General features: G+C 68.6%; 2 protein-coding genes across 10 annotated transcripts in view; one reads left to right on the top strand and one right to left on the bottom strand.

The window, feature by feature from the left end:
• TMEM259 (transmembrane protein 259) overlaps positions 1-1904 on the top strand; it is an 8139-nt gene extending 6235 nt beyond the window's left edge. For 2 of the 9 annotated variants that reach the window (XM_040461855.1, XM_040461850.1), the window contains exons 8-11: positions 79-159; positions 241-397; positions 467-566; positions 662-1904. In XM_040461855.1, the coding sequence (XP_040317789.1) occupies positions 79-159; positions 241-397; positions 467-566; positions 662-1207 (884 nt within the window). In that variant the 3' untranslated portion in view covers positions 1208-1904. Of the gene's footprint in view, positions 1-75; positions 160-240; positions 398-466; positions 567-661 lie in introns of all 9 variants that reach the window. The other 7 variants (XM_040461854.1, XM_040461849.1, XM_040461856.1 and 4 more) reach the window with 5 other exon arrangements.
• Positions 1837-7780, bottom strand: GRIN3B (glutamate ionotropic receptor NMDA type subunit 3B; the record flags this gene model as incomplete). Its single annotated transcript, XM_040461698.1, has 8 exons — positions 1837-2430; positions 2616-2674; positions 2766-2930; positions 3161-3312; positions 3420-3535; positions 3909-4054; positions 5802-6834; positions 7173-7780. Coding segments are annotated over 8 exons (2781 nt in total), but the record flags the coding sequence as incomplete, so codon positions are not given.
• Between the last annotated feature and the right edge of the window lie 1123 nt (positions 7781-8903).

The following is an 8903-nucleotide window of genomic DNA, read 5'->3' as shown; positions in this document are numbered from 1 at the left end:
CCCCTGCCCACCCACCCCCCCCCCCGCCCCCGGGCACCTCACCCGGTCTGCCCGCCCGCCGCTCTCTGCCCGCAGTGGACCTGCTGCAGATGTTGGAGATGAATATGGCCATCGCCTTCCCCGCCGCGCCCTTGCTGACCGTCATCCTGGCCCTCGTAGGTGAGGACCCCGCCCTCCCGGCCCCGCCCCCGCCCGCCTCCCCGCTCCCGGGGCGCCCCGCCCCCAGCGCCCCGCCCCCAGCCCAGCCGCCGGGCCTTCCCGCAGGGATGGAAGCCATCATGTCCGAGTTCTTCAACGACACCACCACGGCCTTCTACATCATCCTCATCGTCTGGCTGGCCGACCAGTACGACGCCATCTGCTGCCACACCAACACCAGCAAGAGACACTGGCTGCGGTGAGCACGGAGGGTCCGTGGGGGTCCGGGGTGGGCTCGGCGGGCGGCGCCTCACTCTCCTCCCTCCAGGTTCTTCTACCTGTACCACTTCGCCTTCTACGCCTACCACTACCGCTTCAACGGCCAGTACAGCAGCCTGGCTCTGGTCACGTCCTGGCTCTTCATCCAGGTAAGGACTCGGGTCCCAGGCGTCGGCCGCCCGCCGCGGGGCCCGGGTTCCCGTGGGGGGCCCGCCTGACTCCGAGCCCGCCCTCCGCCCTCCAGCATTCCATGATCTACTTCTTCCACCACTACGAGCTGCCTGCCATCCTGCAGCAGATTCGCATCCAGGAAATGCTGCTGCAGACCCCGCCCCTGGGCCCCGGCGCCCCCACGGCCCTTCCGGACGACCTCAACAACAATGGAGGTGCCCCGGCCACCGCGCCTGACCCTGCTGGCCAGGCCCCTGCCCTGGGCCCCGGCTCGCTGGGTGCTAGTGGGGGTCCCGGGCCCGTGGCTGAGGCGCCCAGCTCCCTGGTGGCCGCGGCGGCCTCGGTGGCCGCGGCGGCCAGCGGTGACCTGGGCTGGATGGCAGAGACGGCCGCCATGATCACAGACGCCTCCTTCTTGTCTGGCTTGAGTGCCTCCCTCCTGGAGCGACGGCCCGCTGGCCCACTGAGCCCTGGTGGGGGTCCCCCCCGAGTCCCCCAGGACAGTACCCCCTCCAGCAACTCCCTGGCGCGTGACGCCGCGCCCCCAGCCGTCGGGGTGAGTGGGCCCAGCCCTGCACCCACAGCCCCAGTGGACCCGCCCCCGGAGGTCGGCTCCTGAGCCTTGGGCAGCTGACCGCCCCCACCCCGTCCCTGGCCATGCAGGCCCACTGGGCATGACCTGGCCGGAGCCCTCGGGTGTCGGGGAGGATGTCCCGGTGGTTCTTGGGACTGCCCAGCCTGCCTCGGGGTGGTGTCAGGGTCCACTGGGTTCGCCCTGAGGTGGCCGTCTCTTCCCCAGGGTGGGGCCTGCCGGAGGCCTGTCCCTGCTACGTTAGTGGTGGGCCCCCTCGGCCGGCAGAGGGAGGCAGGCCGATGAGAGTGGGGTGGGGGCTCCGTGGAAGGTTCTGGAAGGGGCTGGTGAAACGTGTGGAGTGAGCTGTCCCTCAGTAGCAGAGCTGGGCAAGTCTCTGATCAGGTGAATGCCGGCGGGGGCCACCCTCGCCGTCCCGGCCCGCTTGGCTGGTGCTGCATCATGCTCAGTGCCTTCTCCACGGCACCTGACCCCGGGTGTGCATACCAGGGCTGGGGTCCCAGGAGGGCAGAGTTGGCACCTCGGGGTCGGGGACGCGGACACAGGCGCCCACCTGGAAGGCAGCGGCCGGGCACAGGCGTCCAGCCCTGCTTGGGTGGGAGTGGGACAGGGCTGGTAGCCAAACCGAGTCCCTCGGTGAGGAATGCACAAAGGCGCTCATTCCATCCTATTTAATTGCAGTGTACAAAATCGTGTTTGTATATAGAATAAACTGTTGACGGCGGCCTGGCGGCGTCTGTGTGTGCGGTCAGGGAGGGGCCTCCGTGCTTCCTCCCGTCGCGCCAGGATGGCTTCTGTGCAGGCTCCGGAGTGGGGGCCACCCCGTCCAGGCCGGCAGGGGTGGGGGGGGCGCTCCCTGGGATGAGTCACCCGTGACTTCAGGTGCTTCAGCTGCTTCGGAGCAGGCTTCGGGCAGGGGCAGAGGCTGGTCGCCGGGGCCATCCCCGAGCTGGGCCAGGAGCTCTCGGCGCCGCACCAGGGCCTGGTGGAGCCGCTTCTGCGCGCTCCTGATGCGCTGCTCCAGCTGCTCCAGCTCACCGGGGCCTGGGGCGCCCGAGGACAGGCGGCCGTTGGAGCAGAGCCAGACGGGGCCTTCCGGGGGCCCGGCCTCCGAGTCCGGCGCTGCGGCGGCCACACTGGGCTCCAGTAGGAAGCGCACACGACGCTCCCTCGCCGCGGCCCGGCGCACGTGTGTCCAGCCCCCCTTACCTGCAGAGGCCGTGGGCGTGTCCTGCTGCTGCTCGGGAGCCCTGGGGACATGGGGTGGATGGGGCTGCGCCAGTGTCCTGGCGCTCTGCCCCTGGGGTCGGGGTCCCTCCCCGTCGGTGTGGGGTTTCCTTGTCCTTCCGAGGAGGGCCGAGGCGACAAGCGGTCAGCTTGAGGGTGGGGGTCAGAGCTGGCAGGGGGCCGGGGGGTGGCCTTCGGGGCCCCTTACCTTGGCTCTGGCTCCTCGTGACCTTCCGGAGGCTCTGTGTTGAGCGCGCGGTGGATTCTCTACAAGTCCGGACAGGAGCTTTGTCGGGGTCACATGAGGCCGCCGTCGCCCGCCCGCGCAGCCCGCCCGTCGGCGCAACCCGCCCCTCACCTGGCTGGTGTGCAGCCAGTACTGCAGCCTGTTGCCTCTTCGCATGCGCGGGAGCACCAGGTGGTAGAAGACGTGCTCCCCCAGAGAGCTGAGCAGGGCGCTGCCGAGGCCCAAGCAGAACAGCACGAAGAGTCCCGAGAAGTGGTAGATGCCCACCTGCAGCGTCTGGGGGGGGGGGGGGGAGGGGGGACGACACAGGCACAAACCCTCCGCGGGCAAGGCCGGAAGGGGAGCCCTGGCCGAGGCTTCCAGGTTCGTGGGGAGGACATCGGAGCTGGGCTTTGGTAGGATGCGTAGGAGCGCACACATCTTGGCAACCACCGGAGGGGGAGGCCGTGCAGGCTCAGGGTGCGCCCCCGCCTGCCCCCGCCCCGTGTCCCCTGGCCCTGCCGCACCTCGGTAACGGCGAAGACGCGCTTCCCACAAGGCACCATCTTGTACCACTTGTCGTGCAGCAAGTCGATGAAGCCGGAGGACTTGTAGCGGCTGATGAACTCGGACAGGTTGGAAGTGAGCGGCGAGTTCTGAGGGAGTCCGATGCCGTAGCCTGGGGGAGGCCAAGGGTGGGGTTGGGGGCCAGGCTGGACGCAGCCCCAGAGGAGCCACCCCTGGGGCCGCTGCTCCCGGGGGTCACCGCTCCCCGCGGCCCCTCACCCTCCATGGCGAAAGGCTTGCCCACGGTCAGTAGTTTGCAGTCGGCGTCGATGGAGACCTCGTAGTCCAGGAGCGACTTGTCCATGATGAAGGCGTTGAGCTTGGGGGGGTCGCTCCTGCGAGGTGGGGGCAGTGGGGTGAGAGGCCCCGCCCCCCCCGGGGTCCCCCCCTCCCAGGTCCGGCTCCGTCGCCCCCCCCTCGCAGGCTCCCCCCCGTAGGCCCCCCCCCCCCCGGGGTCACGGCTCGCGCCCGCCCCCCCCCCCCCCGATGGTTCGTCCCCGTCCCCGGTGCTCCGCCTCGCCCCTCGGGCCCCGCCCACCCCGGAGTCCCGCTCCGGCCACCCCCCACCCCGTCCTGCCCCGTCGCCCCCGCCCCCTTCACGGTCCCCGGTGCTCCGCCTCGCCCCGTCAGGTCCCCCCCCCCCCGCCCGGCCCCACCCCCCGCATGCCCCGCCCCTGCAGGGTCGGGCCCGCCCCCCCGCGGCCTCACGTGAGCATGGAGACGCCGTGGGGCGTGGTGGGCGCGCTGTGGCGCCGCATGTGCGCGTACATGTCGGGGAAGCTCTTTTTGATGTAGGCCTCGGCGCTGCTCTCCCACACGGTGCCCACGCGGAAGCCCTGGGACGGGTGGTGCAGCTGCGGGGGCAGCTCGTCAGCCCGGGCCGCTGTCGCCCTGGCCTCCGGCTGTCCCGCGCGCCCTGCTCCGTGCACCGTGCTGGGGCTGCCCGGGGTCCCCAGGGCTCTCGCCCAGCTCTTCCCGCCGCCGCCGCCGGCCCGACTGGGGCCCCTCTGGGCGCCGAGAGGGGGTCAGCAGCACCCCTGCCCCACCCACTCGGTGCCAGGAGCTCCCCAGTCGTGATGTTCCGCGACATGGCCCTCTCTCTGTCCCTGGGGGGCAGGATCGCCAGGGTGAGGGCCGCTCCCCTCAGTGCCCACTGTCCATCTCCACGCAGACCTGGCCCCGAGCCCGAGCTCGAACCCCAGACCTCCTCCTCCTCCTCTTCTCACCACCTCCTCCGTGGCCGTCCTGGGGGGCCCGCGGGAATCCCTTGGGATCAGGCCCCCCACACCTGTCCTCCCGGCCCTTCCTGCCCCAGTCGGCCCTGTACTGCCTCTTCTCACCCTGTTTCTCTGGTCTCCACGCCACGTGGGTCTGCAAATCCTGTGGTTCCACTTTCAGAACCACCCGGAACCCCGCAGCCCTGCTGGCCGCTCCTCCCTGTCCTGGGTCCCCAGCGCCGCCCACAGTCTGCAAACTCCTAAGGGATGAGTGGTTACACTGACCCACGCGTCCTGATGTGGCCACAGCCCTCCGGAAAAGCCGGACCCTTGTCCTGTGGAGCGTCTAGAGCAGTCCTGTCTGGAACCTTCCGACGAGCAGACCCTGTACCTATGCTGTTCTCAGTGGCTGTTGGGCACTTACAGTTAATTAATTAAATGTTGAAAGTGGCCGCGTGCGAGTGGCTAGCACATCACAGAGCACTGGGCCCAGGCTGTCGTACCAATTTACAAAGATACGGGGTTAGGGTGTAGCACCCCTCAGGACACAGTCAGCCGGATCCGAACAGTGGGAGCTGCTACGGGACAAAAACAATTTCTCCAGCAAACACATTTTTGGGCAAGAAATAAGTGGAGAGGAAATGTACCCACAGTGCCTGTGTGTTTAGGACCAGATTCAAACAAGCCATGGGGGGAGAAAAGACAGCTGGGAAAAGGGGACCCTGAGTTGTGTGAAAGCTTCCAGAAAACTGGTGAACTGACGGTCCAGTGGCTGGGACTGGCCTGGGTGGTGGGGAGTTGACTTAGGAGCTGGACAATGGGTTCATCCATGGTGCTCACTGCTCCCTGTTCAGGAATAAACTTTTTCATTAAAAAAAGAGAAATATGTAGACTGGGGCACACCTCTGCTCTGCCCGCAAGCCGCCAGGGCTCCGACAGAAAGTTCTGTCTCCGAAAGAACTGCTTTAGGCACCCTGCAGGACCTGCCCCGGGGCCTTTTACACCCGCTCTGCCTTCTCTCCCATCATTCCTCCCTGATCTCTACATAAAAGTCTCTCCAATGTCACCCCCTCCCAGAGTTATTTCCTCACCCTCGTTTCAGAAAACGCCCCTCCCGGGACTCCCTGTGTTCCCACTCTGCCTCATTTTCCTTCCTGACACTTTACAGCCATCTCACACACCAATCCGGCGTGCTTCTCTTGACCGCGACACCTCTCCCTGGGGCACGGAGACCTTCGCCTGTTTGGTCCCGGCCGGGTCCCCTACGCCCGGCGCACACACCGAGCGCTCGATAAATGTTTTCAGGAGCAGGTGGCTGCCGGCGGCCGGGCCTTGGGGCGGGAACCGGGGGAGTGGGAGACCTCCCGGCCCCACGGCTGCCCACCTTGGGGTCATGGATCCCCGACAGCTCCTCGAAAGTCTTGTCCCCGACCATGACGGCGGCCAGGTTGGCCGTGTAGCTGGACAGCACGAGCAGGCAGAAGATGGCCCACAGGTTCATGAGGAAGCGGCCCGTGGGGCACTTGGGCGTCTTGCTGGAGACGGTGCGTCCGAACAGGATGGCGTAGCAGAGGTTGAGCGCCGAGGAGTAGGAGAACACGGTGGCCCGGTTGCGGCCGCGGGGCGTGAGGCCATAGGGGCTGCGCCACTCGTACAGCGTGAGGAAGAGCGCGGTGAGGTGCAGGGCCGCGAAGACGCCCAGCCACATGGACCAGTGCAGCGGCCACGTGAAGGCGCCGATGGGCGAGGCCGTGTCCCGGGCGCGCACCATGATGCCCAGGCTGGTGGAGAAGAAGGGGCTGCTGAAGTCCAGCACCTGGGAGCGCGCCGAGTTGATGCTGAAGCTGGTGACGGCCATGTGGGCCCTGCCGGCCAGCAGGTCGCCCACCAGGCCGGTCCAGCGGCCGTCCCGCAGGGCGCCGTACTTGCCGTCGCCCACGATGTACAGCTCGAAGTCGAAGGGCGCGTCCTCCGCCAGGCGCTCCAGCAGGTCGATGCAGTAGCCGTAGCAACACTTGCGCAGCGCCCGCGGCGCCGAGCCGTTGGCCAGGGCGGCGAACAGCGCGTCCAGCGCGGCCGAGTCGTTGGTGCCGGGGGCCAGACACAGCTGCCCCGCGGGGCACTGCCCGTCCTCGTCCGGCTCGCGGGCGAACACGAACGGGTGCTCCACCAGCGTCACCACGCGCAGCTTGGGCCGGCCTCCGGCTCCCGGCGCCGGCGGGGGCCGCGCGGCCGCGCCGCCCGGCTCCAACTCCAGCCGCCCGGCCCGCCAGGTGCCCACCGTGGCCCAGGCCGGGGCGCCCCGCGGGTCCTGGCGCAGGCTCCACACTCGGAAGTGCCGCGACACGTGCACCTGGGAGGAGCCGGTCACCCACACTGGCCCCGTGCGGCCCTGGAAGGACGTGTTGGCCAGGAACCTGGCGGGGGGGCGGGGGGGGGCACCGTCAGGCAGTGGGGGCCGGACCCCTTGCCAGCGTGGCACCCGCGCCACGGGGGTGGTGTCGGTGCCCCCGGCCCGAAAGCGACGACTTCCTGGTTCTCATGCCCGGCGAGGCCGCCTGGCTGGTTCACTTCCCCTGCCCTGCACGCTGCCCCCAGAGCGCCCTAAGCCCCCGCCTGCCCCTTCCCCTGCCCTGCTTCCACCTTAGGGTCAAAACCCGCTTTCTCGGGAGGATACGATGCCCAGTATACAGCAAGGACCCAACAATGGTGCCTTTCCCGACTCACAGACGGGACCCGCACACCCCTCACTCACCGTGCCAGCAAGCGGCCCGAGGACAGGGACCCGGCCGGGCGTGGGTCGTGGCAGTTGACCGTGGCGGGGGGGAGGGCGCGCTCCGGTTCCGCACGGGCCGCGCTTCCCAGGGCGCGAGCCACCAGCTCCACGGCGTCATGAATGGCGGCCTCCAGCGGGGGCCGAGCCACCTCGCCCAGCGCCAGCAGCCCGAGGGGCAGGCCGTCCGTGGGCAGTACCTCAGGGGACAGTGGTGTGCCCAGCAGCCAGCGGGGCCCCGGGGGCGCGGCCCGCAGCACCCGGAGGGCGCGGGCCGCGTCACAGCCAAGGAGTGCAGCCACGGGCACTGGGGCCGAGCCCCCCGTCGGGGCCCCCAGGGGGGCCAGGCGTGCCTGCAGCCCCGCGGCACCCGGCTCCGGCCGACCCAGGTCCAGCACGAGCTCTGGGGCCCCGCCGGCCCGGGCGGTCCAGAGGGCCACCAGCCCAGCAGGGTCCCGCACGCGGCAGAGCACCAGGCCGACGTCCTCCCAGGCATGGGCCTGCAGCACAGACACCAGCACGTCGAGCAGCGTCTCCAGGGGGCTGGCCCAGTCCAGCTGCAGGTGGAACGGATTCTGGAAAGGGGGTGGGCACAGTTAGGGCTGGCGACCTGTGACCCACCGCACCCTCCCCACCCCCACGAGTAGGTGCTCGATAAACAGACGTCCTCTTTAAGACCGGGCGGCATGCCTGCCTCCGCCAGCCCGCCCCTGCTCTAAACCCTCTCTGTCTCCCCACCACCATCAGCACAAAGCCCAGCCTCCTTGGCCTGACACTCAGGGCCTACTCGCTTGGTTCTGGCCACCCTGGTCGCACCCCACTTTGGGGCTTTTCGCATTTCCCAGCTGGAACACCTCTCCTCTCTCTCTCTCTCTCTCTCTCTCTCTCTCTCCCCGGCACCCAACTCCTACACATCCTTCAAAACCCAGGTCCGTCACCCATCCCCTATTCAGACTTCCCTGGCAAGCCAGGGGCTGAGGGACTCCTCTATGCCCTGTGGCACCCAGAAAGTTCTCCGGGACTTGCTCTTAGCCTGTGAAGGATGAGAGAGAGGGTAATGCCAGACACCTAAGGCGAGCAGGGTGTCGCCCCGGTGAGGACAGGATGCCCAGGGCTGAGGCTGCTGTTCAGTCCCTGGGGGTCCCAGCGAGTCCTCCCAGAAGACCGACGTAAATAGCAGGGGCTCCGGGCCTGGAGGCGGCAGCAGAGGGCGCCACAGGCCTGGCTTTGAGTTCTGTATCTTTCCCACAAGGTCGGCGCAGGGGGCTCGCCTCGAGGCAGGGACAGCGGGGTTAAGGAGACCCCGGGCTTCCCCTACAGTCGAGGTCTCCCCTCCCTGAGGAGAAGGACGGCCTGGAGGGGCTTCAAGCTGCGTTCGGAAGGCGGGAGGCCCCTACCAGTCCCCATATCTCTAGGTCGGGCCCCTCCCTGCTGTCCTTGTAAGGGGGCCTTTCCCAGAGGCACCACGGGGGTCCCCAGAGCCCTCTCAGTCACCCCTCATCCGTATCCCGCTTTCTGCTTCCTCGGGCCCAGATCCAGGCCCAGAGGCGGAATCAAGGAGAGAATAAACTCCAGAGATGCGGAGGGAGGGGTCTGACTGACAGGGAGGGTGGCCCGTCGCGGGGAGGAGACTGGGGAGACCAGCAGACCCCGGAACTGCACCCCAGAAACGGGCAGAACGACCTGCTTCCCCTCCCAGCCAGGGGCCCAGCT

This window comes from Herpailurus yagouaroundi, unplaced genomic scaffold, assembly GCF_014898765.1.
Source record: "Herpailurus yagouaroundi ecotype Mexico unplaced genomic scaffold, PumYag 295, whole genome shotgun sequence".
In the NCBI taxonomy this organism is placed as follows: domain Eukaryota; kingdom Metazoa; phylum Chordata; class Mammalia; order Carnivora; family Felidae; genus Herpailurus; species Herpailurus yagouaroundi.
The sequence above is the reverse complement of the archived record's forward strand: the minus strand, read 5'-3'. Positions and strand labels throughout refer to the sequence as shown.